The sequence below is a fragment of the Panthera uncia genome, chromosome C2, assembly GCF_023721935.1.
Source record: "Panthera uncia isolate 11264 chromosome C2, Puncia_PCG_1.0, whole genome shotgun sequence".
NCBI lineage: Eukaryota > Metazoa > Chordata > Mammalia > Carnivora > Felidae > Panthera > Panthera uncia.
Genome location: NC_064810.1, coordinates 130,539,744 through 130,555,100, shown reverse-complemented (window position 1 = coordinate 130,555,100; position 15,357 = coordinate 130,539,744). Strand labels below are relative to the sequence as shown.

General features: G+C 44.2%; 2 protein-coding genes across 4 annotated transcripts in view; one reads left to right on the top strand and one right to left on the bottom strand.

Moving 5' to 3' along the window:
- OXNAD1 (oxidoreductase NAD binding domain containing 1) overlaps positions 1 to 4,425 on the bottom strand; it is a 42,026-nt gene extending 37,601 nt beyond the window's left edge. For both annotated transcript variants that reach the window (XM_049629853.1, XM_049629854.1), the window contains exon 1: positions 4,067 to 4,425. The gene's annotated coding sequence lies outside the window, so the exon portion shown is untranslated. The remainder of the gene's footprint in view (positions 1 to 4,066) is intronic.
- A 138-nt stretch (positions 4,426 to 4,563) lies between these two features.
- DPH3 (diphthamide biosynthesis 3) lies at positions 4,564 to 12,291 on the top strand. Of its 2 annotated transcripts, XM_049629858.1 has the most exons (3): positions 4,564 to 4,873; positions 5,406 to 5,480; positions 9,825 to 12,291. In XM_049629858.1, exons 1-3 carry the CDS (start codon positions 4,766 to 4,768, stop codon positions 9,888 to 9,890), a joined length of 249 nt encoding a protein of 82 aa, XP_049485815.1. In that variant the 5' UTR covers positions 4,564 to 4,765; the 3' UTR covers positions 9,891 to 12,291. The 2 variants fall into 2 exon arrangements, with proteins under 2 accessions (XP_049485815.1, XP_049485816.1); XM_049629859.1 differs by lacking the exon at positions 5,406 to 5,480.
- Positions 12,292 to 15,357: the final 3,066 nt, after the last annotated feature.

Here is a 15,357-nt window from a genome sequence, read left to right as displayed (position 1 = left end):
ATTAAGCTTACGGTTTAAAATGAACTATACTGGTTCAGTAAGTACACTCTGTTTAAGAATTGCCAGGATGTCAGACACTATTCTACACCGTGGAGACACAATAAAGAACGAGACACAGGGTGCCTGGGTGGCTCAGTCAGTTAAGCGTCAGACTTCAGCTCAGGTCATGATCTTGTGGTTCTTGAGTTTGGGCCCCACATCGGGCTCTCTGCTGTTAGCACAGAGCCCACTTGGGATCCTCTGTCCTCCTTTCTCTCTGCCCCTCCCCCACTCATTCCCCCCTCAAAATAAATAAATAAACTTAAAAAAAAAAAAAGAACCAGACACAAAGCCTTTCTCGTCATGAAGTTTTATTAGTGTGTCCAATCAATAATAATAAACAGATAATTAATGAGACAAATATAGATTACAATGAGTATCATAAAGGAAATAAGTGGGGGAGTATCAGGAAAGGTCCCTCTCGAGAGACATGTGAGCTGAGACCCGACTGATGAGGAAGAGACAGCCGAGCAGACAGCAAGGGCAGAGCCACCAAGCAGAGGCCTGATTACAGAAACAAGCCTACTATGTTACAGGAACCACAGCCAGTGTGACTGGAGAGCAGGGAGCTAGGTGACAGTGACAAGAGAGGAAGTCCAGGGGCGCCTGGGTGGCGCAGTCGGTTAAGCATCCGACTTCAGCCAGGTCACGATCTCGCGGTCCGTGAGTTCGAGCCCCGCGTCAGGCTCTGGGCTGATGGCTCGGAGCCTGGAGCCTGTTTCCGATTCTGTGTCTCCCTCTCTCTCTGCCCCTCCCCCGTTCATGCTCTGTCTCTCTCTGTCCCAAAAATAAATAAAAAACGTTGAAAAAAAAAATTAAAAAAAAAAAAAAAAAAAGAGAGGAAGTCCAGCAGGTAGACACTTGCCAGGTGACATCAGACCATGGAAAGAGTATGACCTTTATTCCAAGGACAATGGGAAGCAACTGAAGGGTTTGAATAAGCCAGGAAAGGTTTACATTAAAGGATCTAATTTACATTGACTGAATGACCTAATTTACATTTATAGTAAAGGACCATTCAAACTACTATGTAAAGAATGGATCACAGAAGGCCAAGAGTCCCCAGTTTTAAGGCTCCAGTCTAAGAAGAGAGTAGGATAAAGCTATGAGATGGCAGAAGTAGAAAAACAGAGAGCCTATTTTGGAAATAGAGCCCTATGACTTGCTAACAGATTGGATGAGGTCTGGGAGTAGTTAAAAAAGAGAGGAAAAAAAAAAAAAAAAAAGAACAACTCTAAGAGCATTCATACACTGAAATAAAGTAAATTCACAGAACTATCATAGCACCTGTTGATTCAGAATCCTAAGTGTCACTAAGGAATCAAAGCGGCTCCCAGCATTTGGCATTTGGTAAGGGAACTCTAGTGGTTCATGAGTTACGAGAGTGCTTGACCTGAAATCGGTAGAACTGCGTTCAGGCCTGACTCCTTCCTACTTTTTCATCTAGGGCCAGTCACATCTTAACATTTTAAAATCAAATGCCAATAGCACTTCACTGGATTGCTGGAAGGAACAAATGTCTATGCAAGTACCTGGCAAGCAAGAGGTACTAAAAAGCAACTCAATTCCATTAACCCCTGGCCTCTCCTCCCTGCCGAACAACCTAGAGAGGTTATCAGTTTGATACCGCCAATAAACTCGCCTCAGCCTGATGCACAACACCCAGTTGCTATTCAGAATTATAAACTAGTTCTAAATTTGATCATATGCTGAGAATTTTGGTCAATATTATTTTCCAGGCCAGCAGTGTTAACATTTTATGATTTAAACACCTTTTTTAATTTCTAAGTTTGTGATTGCAAATGATCCTATAGCAACTAGTAAGTCTGCTTTTGTCACACTCTCAAGGTCCAAAAATGTCTCATCACAGAACATTTCCATTCCCTTTCAGGAATAAAAGTTTAGTAGTCATTGTAATGTTTTCTTGAAAAATGCTGGGTGGGGTTAAAAAAAAAACAACTGCGTTACACGTGTGGTTATGGTTTTACCTTCTCCAGCACAGTATGAACTCAAAACTGGGCAGAACCATACAGGGAACCGCTGCTGGCCAGACAAGGCATATGGCCAACAGCTGGCAGGATGAAAACAGTATAGGAGCCAAGGAGACTCCCAAATCTAGGTCTCAAGGAAACCAGCACTGCTCTGGCAGAAAACCTCTGAGCTCCAGGGCTGTAGGTTTCATCCAGCTCTGCTTCAATGCCATCCTATCACAGACAACATCAAAGTTCATTAAGAGCCTAGGTTCTGGAGTCTGACAGATGGGAGTTCTCACCACAATTTACCGCCACTTACCAGCTTTGCCTCCTTAGGCAAGCTCTTCAGCCCCTAAACAAGTTTCCCAGTGTTGATAATGGGATTAATATACCTACACCTCACTGGGCTTCTTTAATGACCTCATGCACACAAACCATTTGATAATAGTGCCTGACAAATAGTGTTCATTATAATTAATAAGCAGTTCACTAGTTTTTCTTTTTCCATTTTAGGTAATACAAACTCAAAGTTGGAAAGTTACAAAGAAATTATACATAAAAAAAAAATATATATATATATATATATATATATAAAACCCAACAACTCCTGTAACTGCTAGGCTACTGACCTCAGATTTTAAAATTCCCCAGCAAATTGTTTTTGCTAGGTCCAAATTGCTTTCTAAAAGGCCTACCAATTTAGACTTCCAAAAACCAAATATGAACGCACCCATTTCTGCACATTCAAAAATGGCTCATCTTCAATTTGTAGGTACTTATGCTGAGAAGCACTGAAGAACTAAAGATGGTTCCCAACCTCAAAATGATCACCGGGACGAGTGAACAGACCCTGGAAGACTGTCCCTTGTCCTCCTGTCTCCAAGATACTACGTGGGAAGTATATGTGTCTACAGAGATACAAGGAGCAGCCATGGAGCTGGGTGGGCTTTGCTGGGATTTCTCCTTTGCCCAGTCACTCCAGAATCATCCCACTTAATTGAACAAGTGTTTCCTAACTGCTGGGTAGGTCTCCAATTATGCTAATATGAGGCCTTCGAGATAACCTTCTACCAACTTTTATGTAACTTACTGATTTTCTCCCAGACTCCTCTTTTCATGACTTAAAAGAGCTAAACCATGTGGAGCTACACCTCAGTGTGCACAAAATTGGTAACTTCATGCAAACCTTGGAGTATGTGTATATAAATAAGCATAGGAATGTGTGTGTGTGCAAGTGTTACCCTCAACATACCATGTAAATATAAATGAAATATGGTATAAATAATTGCTAACCAAGTAAAACGGGTAACTTCCGTGCAAAAGTGGAATGTGAGATCTGAACGCAATCTTGTAAATCATCTCTAACCCAACCCCTTTTTAGTCAGAAGGCAAAATAAGGCTCAATGAATGTAAATATCCAGCTCCCAGAGCAAGTTCCCAACAGTCAGGTTCTGACCCCACATCTATTTCTCAAAGTGCCGTTTTCACTGCATTGCATTCCTAAGTTTGAATAAATGTGGAGTGTTGGAGCGATACCTCCCATGGAATCTCCTTGCACTAAAACAGGCACTAGCACTGCCTTCAAGACAAAGCACCTTTTATTTGCATTTCACTTTAATGTATACAGAGGTCTCAGGGTGATAACTCTGTCTGCAAATACCATTCCTTTGACAAAAAAGAAACCTGGTTCAAATAAATTAAGTACTTTGTTCGGAGGCTTTGTGGACTGACAGGGCCTTCATTTCCTAGACAGGTGGTTTTCGTCAAGATATCCAACTCTGTTATCTTAGTCTGAACATCAATAATACGGAGTAACATCTAAACTCCCAGGGTTGATAGAAGAATCATACTTAGTGCAATACTTGGTATATAGCAAACTCCCAATAATAAAAGCTGGTGTCATTACTATTATTACAAGTCATTGTCATTAATAATGATACAGGCTTGGCAAACATAGGACTAGAACTCAGCCTGCCTTCCCGGCCGTGGTCCTCTCAACACAATTTAGGGCATTTGAAGATAATCTGGAATAAGGGAGAGAGGCGGGGATGTACCTGAATGGCCGAGCGCAGCCAGGAACTACAACGTAGGCGTCGCCCTGAGCTCAAGGTCACTCGGTGAATCAAAATTCCAAGTGGACTTTTCGTCCGTCACCGGGGAGGCAGGGAGGGAGGTCCAGGAGGCAGAGCTGCTCCTGCCGCCGCCTGAGACCTAGCAGAGGAGCGCCCTCCTCTCCCCAAGGGCGTTGAAGACCGGGGGGATGCCACCGATTCCGCAGACTAAGGTCCAGGCCTCTCTAAACCCGGCGGACTTGAGCTAGGACGGCAGCCGCAGTAAAGGGCCTCCGCGCCTCCGGCGCCGCGGGGACTTCGCTCGAAGACCTGCCGGAGCTCCACCACCCGCGCGAGACAACTTCCGGTGTCCCAGACGACACGTCAGAGCGGCGCAAGCGATCCCCACATTTTATTGGTCGGTGCCTCCGACAGCCGGCGCGGTGAGCACACCACCTAGCAGCTGGCGCCCTCATCCAGGGTCTCCGCCCCCTAGCTCAGCCATCTCCATGGTGACCGCCACCGGGTCACCCATTTGGCCTCGAAAGCCGGCGTTGCGTCTTTGTGTATGCGCCGGAAGCGATAGTTCCTGAGCCGGTGCCCGCTGAAAACACCCGGCTGGGGTCCGCGCGGGAGAAATTAGACCGTCCCGGGGCAGTGTCGGCTGGCGGGGACGACAGGCATCTGCCGACCCCAGTGACAATGGCCGTGTTTCACGACGAGGTGGAGATCGAGGACTTCCAATATGATGAAGACTCGGAGACGTATTTCTACCCCTGCCCGTGTGGGGATAACTTCTGCATTACCAAGGTAACTTCAGGGCCCCTCCCGGCGACTCGTCGGAGCAGGCGCGTTTTCGCTCTTGCTACGTTCTTTCCGCGGTCCCGTCACCTTGCTGCTCACAATTTTCCACGCCCTTTTTGCCCTGTCTCTGAGTCGCCGTAAAGTTGATGCCCTGATTTGACCGTGGCACATCGTTCTGGCCTTTAGGCAGGCGGAGGGCTGGAAGGTGCAGGTGGGAAAGGTCGGATGGCGGGCAGCTGCTATCTTGCCATCCTCCTCCATTTAGGATCCCAGTTCTTTTGGGAGGAAGGGACGCGTTTTTTTAAGTCTTCCCAGGGGTTTGGAGGCGACTGAATCTTGGCTAACCTTCCCGGGTATTTTCAAGTAGCGCTTCGCGGGAGAAATAGAGTTGATATCTCTCTCGGCAGGCCTTTTTGGCCCTCACATACCTTGTCGGGAGACGAGCCACAAAGGAGCTTGACCGTAAGGGTGGAAAGAGTTTGGGAGGAGGAGATCGCAAAGGGAAGACAATACCGTACGGTGTTTGATTTTGTTATAGGAAGATTTGGAGAATGGGGAAGACGTGGCAACGTGTCCTAGCTGCTCTCTCATTATAAAAGTAATTTATGACAAGGTAAGTCGTCGAATTTTAAAAGGTGCGGGGTGGGGGGAAGTGGTTGGAAGGCAAGGACCTAGAGCAGTCTGTGATATGTAAGTGCAGGTAACTCATTTTAGCTTTGGAGAAGGCAATAAAGAAAACTGCGTAGCTAATGAAAGTTATTGATTACACATTAAATAGAAAAATAATCATAAAGATTGACAACCTGTATTCCTCCTTTATTTACTAAGTAATTAAAATTGTTGAGAGCTCCTAGACTTATTTTGGAGGGAACAGTTGTATAGTGTTTCTTATCTGGCTTATACGTATACAACTCTGCATTATCATGTCATAGCTGCAATTTTACAATTTCATTTTGGTCTTTGTCTTACTGTTTTTCGCTCAAGGATATTGACAATAGAGGGGCGCCTGGGTGGCGCAGTCGGTTAAGCGTCCGACTTCAGCCAGGTCACGATCTCGCGGTCCGTGAGTTCGAGCCCCTCGTCAGGCTCTGGACTGATGGCCCGGAGCCTGGAGCCTGTTTCCGATTCTGTGTCTCCCTCTCTCTCTGCCCCTCCCCCGTTCATGCTCTGTCTCTCTCTGTCCCAAAAATAAATTAAAAAAAAAAACGTTGAAAAAAAAATTTTTTTTTTAAAAAAAGGATATTGACAATAGAAAATAAAAGTTCTGGGGCGCCTGGGTAGCTCAGTTGGTTAAGCGTCCATCTTCGGCTCAGGTCATGATCTCACGGTTCGTGAGCTGGAGCCCCGCGTTGGGCTCTGTGCTGACAGCTCAGAGACTGGAGCCTGCTTCAGATTCTGTGTCTCCCTCTCTCTCTGCTCCTCCCCTGCTTGCTCTCTCTCTCGCTCTTTCTCAAAAATAAATAAACATTAAAGAAAATTAAAAAAAAAAGAAAAGAAATGTTCTTATTGCCCACCCCTACCCCAACTTTGGTCTGTACTTGGAATGGAGTCTTAAGTAAGAAGTTTGACATTGTTTCATTTTTCCTTTTTTTTTTTTTTTTTTTTTTGGTGGTGGTGGGAGGGAGATATAATTGACATATAACAGCTTAACATTCTTAAGAATAAACTCTAAAATGAGTATAGGGAAGGTGAGAACAAGGCACTTAGTCTCATGAGAGAAGCAGGCTATAATTTGGAAGCTTACAGATTTATTCCTGTATTAAAATGTGTTCTGGAACAAAAAGAGAACAGAGTAAGGGAGAGAAGGAGTGCTTGTATGAGAGGAGGTTGCAATTTTAAATAGGGTGGTCAGGGCAGACCTTCCCGAGAGAGGCCTTATTGAGCAAAGCTTGAAAGAGGTGAGGGATTGAGCCCTGGGGGATAACAGCAGTCCAGCAAAGGGAGCTTTCAGTGGCCAGGCCCTAAGGCAGGAACAGGTCTGTTTTTATTGAGGAACAGCAAGTGTGACCAGAGCAGAGTAGATGAGGGTGAGAGAGTAGCCCAAGATGAAATTAGTGGAGTGGGGCGATCGCAAAGGTGTTTATGGGCTACTTTAAGGACTTTTGCTTTTGCTGTGAATGACACAGGGGACCAATGGAGGATTCTCAGACAAAGGAGCGCTGTGATACAGCTTAAGTGAAAATAGAGTGATTCTGGCTGTTGTGTTCAAAGTAGACTGGGAGGCAGCAAGGATAGGCATTAGGATATAGCAAGGGTAACAGTTAGGAGGCTGGTAGACGAACCAAGAGGAGAAGATGGATGGCTCGGACCAGGCTGTGGCAGAGGAGATCATGAGAGGTGGTTGGATTCTGGATACACTTTAAAGGATAACGATTCTTTTTTTACTGATTGGGTATAGGATATGAGAGGAATCAAAGATGATTTCCACATTTGTGGCCTTCGTAACTAGAAGGTTGGATTTACCGCCAACTGACGGGGAGGTGTCTGGAGGTACTAAGTTTAGGAGGTCTACTTCTGATCCAAGTGGAGAGCAAGTGAAAATGCAATTTGATGTGCAATCTGGAGTTCAAAGAGAGAGAGAGAGAGAGAGATCAGCTGGTGCTGTAAATTTGGGAGTTACCAGCACACAGATAGCATTTAGAGCCTTGAGACTGGATGAGATGACCAGGGCTGTGAATATAGATAGAGATGGACAAAAGAAAGGACTCAGCTCAGACCCCTCCCAACGTTAAAAGGTCAGGACGGGAAGCAAGGAAACAGCAGAGCTGCCTGAAGAAGGAGGAAGAAAACTACCGGTCTCATATCCTGGAAGCCAGATGAGAAAAGGTGGAGGAAGGGAACACCCTTGTCAGATGCCACTGAGAGCGAACTGACAGTCAACCATTGGCTTTAACAGGGAGGCCATTTGTGACGGTGGTGAGAGCAGTTTTGATGGAGTAATGGAGACAGAGCCCGATTGGTGGAAAACTTCTTGGAGAGAATGAGAAGAATAGGAAGCAGCAAGAGTAGACTTTTCTTTCAACGATTTGCTGCAAAGGGGAGCAGAGACATGGGGCAGTAACTGGTGGTGATAGAGGATCAGGAGAGGGTTTAGGGTGGTAGACATTCAGCTACATGGGTGAATGTAGACACAGGAAGTTAGATTTAACCATGGTTGTGGTTTTGTCAAGTAGGTAGGAGGGAGTGAGGGAACAGGGATTGTGATAATTGACTGTGGACTTTGAAGTAGGTCCAGAAAACAGAGAGGAGCAGCGATGATACATCGTGTGACTTAAGAGTCAAAGGTGGTGGGTTGTAGAGAGGGAAGGAGAGCAGTGGAAGAAAGAGCAACCAGCCCCTCCTCCAGTTTCTGTGGTACCGGCGCTCTGAGGGAACACAGTACCACCACTTGAGAGCCTATAGGGGAAACGGTGCCCTTAGGGGATGGCCTGTTCTCGAACCCAGCATTAGGGTCATTTGGAGCTGAATAACCGTTGTACAGAGCTGTAGGGTGTTTAGTAGCATCCCTGGCCTCTGCTCATTTGATGCCAGGAGCACGTCCCCCGAATGTCTCCCAAATATTGCCAAATGCCCCCTGGAGACAAAATCAGCACGCCCTTCCTACCACCTCTTGAGAACCACTGTATTAGAGCAGGAAGACGTGGTTATGTTTTAAAGAAGGGGTTGAGAATACGGATCAATGTGCTGGTGACAGACCATAAATTTCAAACAGCAAGCTGGGGTCGGAGAGGAGGTGCTAGGTGCTGGGCAGGAGTGAGAGAGCGATGACACGATACAGGCTGACCCTGCTGGGGATCAGACAGGAGATGCGGGGTAACCTGGAAGGCAGAGGTTTCTAGTAGCTGACAGAAGCCAGGATAACTAATCAGAGATTGAAATGCATTTACAACATAGCTGACACTGCAGATTATCTGTGTGGGGAAATGCATAAAGAGCAATCTCTTTTAGCTGGAAGAAGTAATTACCTTGGGGTGCCTGGGTGGCTCGGTTGTGCGTTTGACTTCCACTCAGGTTATGATCTCACGGTTCCTGGGTTTGAGCCCCGCGGTGGGCTATGTGCTGACAGCTCAGAGCCTGGATTCTGCTTCGGATTCTGTGTCTCCCTTTCTCTCTTTGCCCCTCCCCCACTTGTGTGTGTGCTCCCTCCCTATGTCTCTCAAAAATTAATAAATAGACTTAAAAAGTGGCACCTGGGTGGCTCAGTCTGTGAAGTGTCTGACTTCAGCTCAGGACATGATCTCACCATCCATGGGTTCGAGCCCCACGTTGGGCTCTGTGCTGATGGCTGAGAGCCTGGAGCCTGCTTTGGATTCTGTATCTCCCTCTTTCTGCCCATTCCCTGCTCATGCTCTGTCTCTGTCTCTCAAAAATAAATAAACATTGAAAAAAAAATTTTTTTTAATAAATAAATAGACTTAAAAAAAAAAAAAGAAGTAATTACCTTGAAGAGGATAGGCATTTGAATGACCAAATATTGAATTTGGGAAGTTATAGTGTAGTAATTAATACAGAAACTTAAAAGGTGTGACATGTCTTTATAAATGTGATTTCTGACAAGTGGATGCTCTGTGGTGAAGGGGGTGGGCATGCTTGTTTCTAAGATAAGCTGCTTTGAATTAAGTGTGAGTTCAGGACTAAAAACTGAAGCACCTTTAAGATGATGATTTTGGTGCCAACATTGACTCTGAACAAGGATGAAGTGACACAGCAATGAAAAACTAACAGCTGTGGGGTGCCTCGCTGACTCAAGTCAAAAGAGTGTGTAACTCTTGATCTTGAGGTTGTGAGTCCAAGCCCCACGTTAGGTGTGGACATTACTAAAAAATAAATAAATAGACTTTAAAACAAATCAAAATAAAAACGAACAGCTGGATTGATTCTGCAACAAAACGAAAGTCTAATATTGATGCATTTGTGACACACTCGATGATTAATGTAATTACTTGTTCTGTCTTAGGATCAGTTTATGTGTGGAGAAACAGTCCCAGCCCCTTCCACTCACAAAGAATTAGTTAAATGCTGAAGAAGACTTTAGGATTCCAAATGCTGAACATTTGGGAATGAGCCAGGCTGGAAAAATCAAATGCAAAGTTACTGGCTTCTTCCTGAGGACAACCATTCTGTAGTCGGCTCTTCCATTAGAGTGTGGATCCTTGCCTTTGGCTGCCAAGTTCATCTCCAACTAAAGAAGCAAGTGCACGACACGACATGCCTGGATTTTGTGCTTAGAACTTTGAACTGGATGTGTTGTTAATTTTCCATGTGAATTTTGTGTCTCACACCTGTTTTCTTCCTTATCCGATCACAGCATCATCTTCCTCAAAGTCATTAGGATTCCTTAATAAAAGGGGGGATTGTATTTTGGGTTTAGTTATTAAGATGATTAAAATTAGCCCTTTCTTTGAAATCGGACATCACCTTTGCTGTTCTAAACTCCAATTAGCTGCTTTGTCCACATGCACTTTCAGTTCCCACTTCTCAGTCTTGCATTCATTAGAACGTTCATGTTCTGTTCAGCATGCCACTTCCATTATACTTCCTACATGGAGTTCTGCTCGTGGAAGTAGAGAGAAAATATACTGAGCTCACCCTTTTTCCAGAGCAAAAAGTTAGTAAGAAAGAAAAGTCAAAAAGTGAAATGGTCAAAGAATCTGGCGTTTCCTGATCAATCTTCCGCATGTTCCTCGAACGTTGGGACAAGACAAAAAGAAAAGCAGCCGAAGGAATGAAATTGGTTGCGGAACGAGAGGAGGAAAACTTGCCAACTTATAAATTAAACGCTTGAATGGTTTTGCCAGGTCAGAGCAGGTAATAACTGCGTATCTGGGTCTTGTTTGTCTGTTTTTGGATCAGGCTAATGAAATTGCTTTCGAGATAGGGGTCCGTGTCAAGGCCTTGCAGCTGGCAACGGTGCTTTCAGCGTTACCTCAAAATCGACTCACTGCCCCTAAAAGGCAAAGCTTCTACAGCAACTCTTGGTTTGCCGAGGATGAACTTGAAGATGAGATGCCGACTCTAAATAAATACGTCCCTGGGGATGCGTCTAACAAGTAGTTATAAGCTGTACCTGAACCAGACGTGCATTCTTAGAAGTGTAAAAAGAATTTATAAAGACAGACTATCAGACTTCCTTTGCTTCAGTGTAGTAGCAAGAAATCAGAATCGCTTACACGAAAATTCAAGATTTTCTTTTATATACACAATTTTCCTATGTGTTTATAAAATTTAAAAATTCACTGATGTCCGGCAGGTTGTTTTGGATGGGAACGTTTCCCGTAATTGGAAAAAAATAGCTTGCCAGAACATGACCAGTCTGTCGCTGGTTGATACGTGTGCCTCACACACTCGCCAAGGGTTTAAATTAAAACAACTAAGTCGCCTTTTTAAAAAACAAAACAAAAACAAAACCCACAAAAAAAACACCTTGCAAAAGCACGGTTATGTGCAGCCGTTACGTTAAATCACCAAACATTGTATGCCAGAAGTGCATAGTACGTTATACGGTATTATATAGCATATTCACGGAATGAGAAGTCTCACTGCTGTTCAGGGACACACTGATGCCCCAGAAGAATTGGCCAGTGAATTTGAGCCAATGGCAACTTAGATGAGAGCATGTTATATGCTGACTGCTGGGAATTAACTGCAAAGAGAAATGAACTGTCCCATGCTCGGATTTGATGGTTTTGTAAATCCCAATATTAACTCCTTCAGCTGATGATGAATTTCAGACAGGAACAGGCACCCCTGATGTAGGTCTACTGTGAACATAGAAGGAATAAAAGTCCCCAAGTCCAAACATCCCAGGAGAGAAAAAGTGCACTGGCAGTCAGTGATCAATGATAATCTGCAGTGATTGGAGTGATTCTGTTTCCAGAATTTGTTAACTGCAAAAGAACAAGGTTTAATCCTATGTTAAGCAGAAAGTAACACAAGGGCCTTTGGGGTATGACTAGAGTTCTTTGTGATGCTATGTGCCTTGTGTACTTTACCAGACCTTTCAGACCACTTCTGAGAACTGATTTGTAATCCAGGCTGTCTCTTAGTAGCTTTGTAGTCTTTGCAGTGGATTTGTCACTTCTACAATTAGGAGACCAGATCGGGTGATTTCTAAACTGTCAGTACTAGAACTTCAGCCTTCATAGCCTGCGGGAGCTGAAATGGTCATTGAAACCTTTATAAACTCAGAACTAAATCATGAACTATTAGAGGAGACCCCATGCTTCTTTAGTGACTTAATGTTACCACACTTCAGAGTTTGAAAATAAAGTCGACTATTTAAAGGATTCTGCATATATCTTCGTGTACACCTCCAGAACCACTTTAGGGAAAGCGCCCCGATGCTTTTGATTGCTGTGCATATTAATTTATTATCAGGATACTAAATAAAGTCATAATTCAAATCCATTTGTTTTCATGTAGCTTTCTTCCCCTAAACACCAACATTTTGTATTAAAAGGTTTTGATACCATTTTCTGAGGTAGAAAGAAGCCTTCACCTGCTTCGGGAAATTTTAAGTAAGTTTCTCGTATGGACGATAGAGTTTTTAAATGGGAAAGAAATTGTCACTGTTTTTTTAGTTTGGCCACATGGGTTTTGGTTGTGGATTTTTATTTTTCCTGGGGGAAAAAATAGCTGTGAATCAACTGGCAGTCAGGCAAAGACAGTTGAAGGTTGATATTTTATTTTAAGGCTGATGATCAACTCTTGCAGTTGTTTGAGAGCCCAGCTCTGGTCAAGACACGGTTTGAACCTCAGTTCGTCCACTATAATCTTGGACAAGTTACTGAATCTTTCTGTATCTCTATGTCCTGGTGTGTGAAATGCAGACCATCACGCTACCTCTTTCCTGTGGTTGATCTGTGGATTCATTCATTCAGAAAGTGTGTGTGGAGCGCCTGCCACATGTTAGGCACTCGGTAGGGTCTCTGCCATCATGGAGCCTGCAGGCGAGTGGAAGAGGGGAAGTAAGATTACAGACTGTGGTTACGGCCCAGGAGGAAACAAACTGTGATGTGACAGCTTCAGTAGTTGTATCGATAAAGGGCAGACACAAGGCATCGCAGGTGGGGCACTTCTTCTGAGACTTGAAGGGTAAGGATGAAACAGTCCTTGTGAAAATAATTAAATGAACTAATGACTAAAACATTTAGTACAATACCTATCATATGTGCAAAACAAAGGTTAACCATTCTGATTCCAAAAGGAATTCAACATTGTTTTGAGCATTGATAGCATTCTTAGAATAAATATGAGAAGTGCAAATTATTGGACACCCTTCCCCCGCACTTACTGAATCTGGGGGCGAGTGTTAACAAGCTCTCCGAGTGATTCTGATGCAGCTAACATTTGAGAACCACTGATCTAGAACCAGTGTTCAAACTTGGCAGCACATTGGAATTATCCGAGGAGCTATAAACCGATGCCTTAGAGAAGCTGATTTAATTGGCCTGGGTGCAGCTTGGACACCAGGATTCTTAAAGCATCTCCCTGGTGATTCTAATGTGCAACCAAAGCTGAGAACCACTGGACTAGAAAAACAGGAAATTCATAATCGCGAAGTACAGAGGGTCCAATTTTTTTAAGTGGTCACACCTGCTTTGTGGAGAAAGGCATGTGGACTCAGTTGACCCCCCACCTTGTATTCAGGCATGAAATCAGCCTTAGCAAGTGACCCAAGAGCCCAGGCTGGGCTAATGAAAAGAGTTGGAGAGCGCCAAACTGGGCAGTCTCTGGCCTGCGTCCCCTGTTCAAACAGACAATCCCATCGTTTCTAGCACACACTCTGGCTGCTAATTACACACCTTACAAAAGTGACAGCTTCTGCAGGTGTGAGCAATTAGGATTTCTCTAACTCCATTGGAGGATGCCTGCCACTCCCTGCTTCCTACAAATTGCTCATGATTACATATTTGACTGGGAAACCATTTTACAAATTATTCCTTGTTAAGGGCTTGGAACAAAGGACAAATGAATAGGGAATCACAGTTAAAAATACTATCCCCTAGCTCACAAAATGCTTACATGGGGGAGGTGTATCTAAGGAAGTCAAATGAGGGGCATTTGACAGGGGAAGGGATTCAGTAAGAGGTGGCTCCCAAATAGAGGTAAATGTCTAGTAAGGGATGAGGCATCCCAATAAGTGGCACAGAGCCACAGGTGCTATTCAGTGGGTCAACACTTGGGACCGAGGCAAGTAGTTCCCATCTGAGACCTGATCATGGTAGCAGGGTCCAGTCACTAAGCAAAGATTTGGGGGCAGATTTCATTCTTAGAGGGGAACTGAGTTCTTGGATAGAGTCAAATGTTGAACCTTTGGACAAAGATGAATGCCAAGATTGAGAGTGGAGAAGGGAAGGGGGGGGAACAAACTGTTAATGGGCACTATCTGTGAAGGCAGCACAGGCCATCCAGGGTCACCCCAGAGGGCACTGGGTCCCAGTCTGCAATCCCAAGTGACAGAATTTGGAATATCACTTCCAATCTTTCTCTGGTGGCCAATGCTAACTTAGGACCACACAGGGGAGGGGATTCTGGAAATGTAGTTGTGTAGTCCCAGTTTAACCAAATTGGCAGCACATACAATGTTGGGAAGCCAAGGTGAGAGTGGGGCACTTCATTTGTTCTTAAGCAGGTAGAATGATAGTAGCACGATGTCATTTGGATTACATGTGGTGTTGATATCATTATCCCAGGGTTAACTGGAACCAAGTTTTTGTTAATGTGTCGAGTATTGTACTACAAACCACCCAAAACTTAAAACAGTAGTCGTTTGTTCTCTCTTGTGTCTAGGGATCAGCAGGAGTTGGCTGGTGACTGTAAACAGCAGGCTGCAGCCGGTTCTGGTCCCATGCCACCCTTCTTCCTCAGACCCGGGGACTTGCCAGGACAGCAGTGCAAGAGCCATGTCTGCCAGTTTTCCATTGGCCAAAACAAGTCACATGGCCAAGCCCAAAGTCAAGGTGCAGGGAAATACAATTCTCCCATGGAGGTGGTGGGTAGGGAAGGGGTGGCTATTTTTGGAAAGTAATCTAAGTGTCAGGCTTGGCATTTCAATCCAATACTTTTGACTCCAAATCTTATGTTCTCTCTTCTGTGGCTGTGTTGGAATAATTGAAAAATTTTCCAAGTGATAAAATGGAAGCAGTTTGAAACATTAAAATAAGTCAGCCACTCTCATGTTGCTGGCCAGACATCAGACAGCAAGCCCATGGGACTAATTTTTTGCTAATTTTTTGTGTTTTGAGATGAGCGAGTCTTTGGCTGTGTTTTCCATATTCAAATTCAGAGCAATGTAACTCTAGTAATAACAGATTAATATTTCCAAAGTCTGCCATAAATATCCACTTGAAGATATTGAATTATTAGCCCTAATTATAGAGAGAAATGGAACATAGGCTCATATGATGTCATTAAAAGTGAGATGTAATACTCATGGGAACCTTCACTACCCACCTTACTGACATGTCTGTTTCCTGCTTGCTGGCCCT

Coding starts and splice junctions, on each gene's coding strand:
- DPH3 (XM_049629858.1), top strand. CDS start 4,766: ATGGCCGTGTTTCACGACGAGGTGGAGATCGAGGACTTCCAATATGAT. Junction 4,874..5,405: donor ATAACTTCTGCATTACCAAG/GTAACTTCAGGG, acceptor ATTTTGTTATAG/GAAGATTTGGAGAATGGGGA. Junction 5,481..9,824: donor TAAAAGTAATTTATGACAAG/GTAAGTCGTCGA, acceptor GTTCTGTCTTAG/GATCAGTTTATGTGTGGAGA.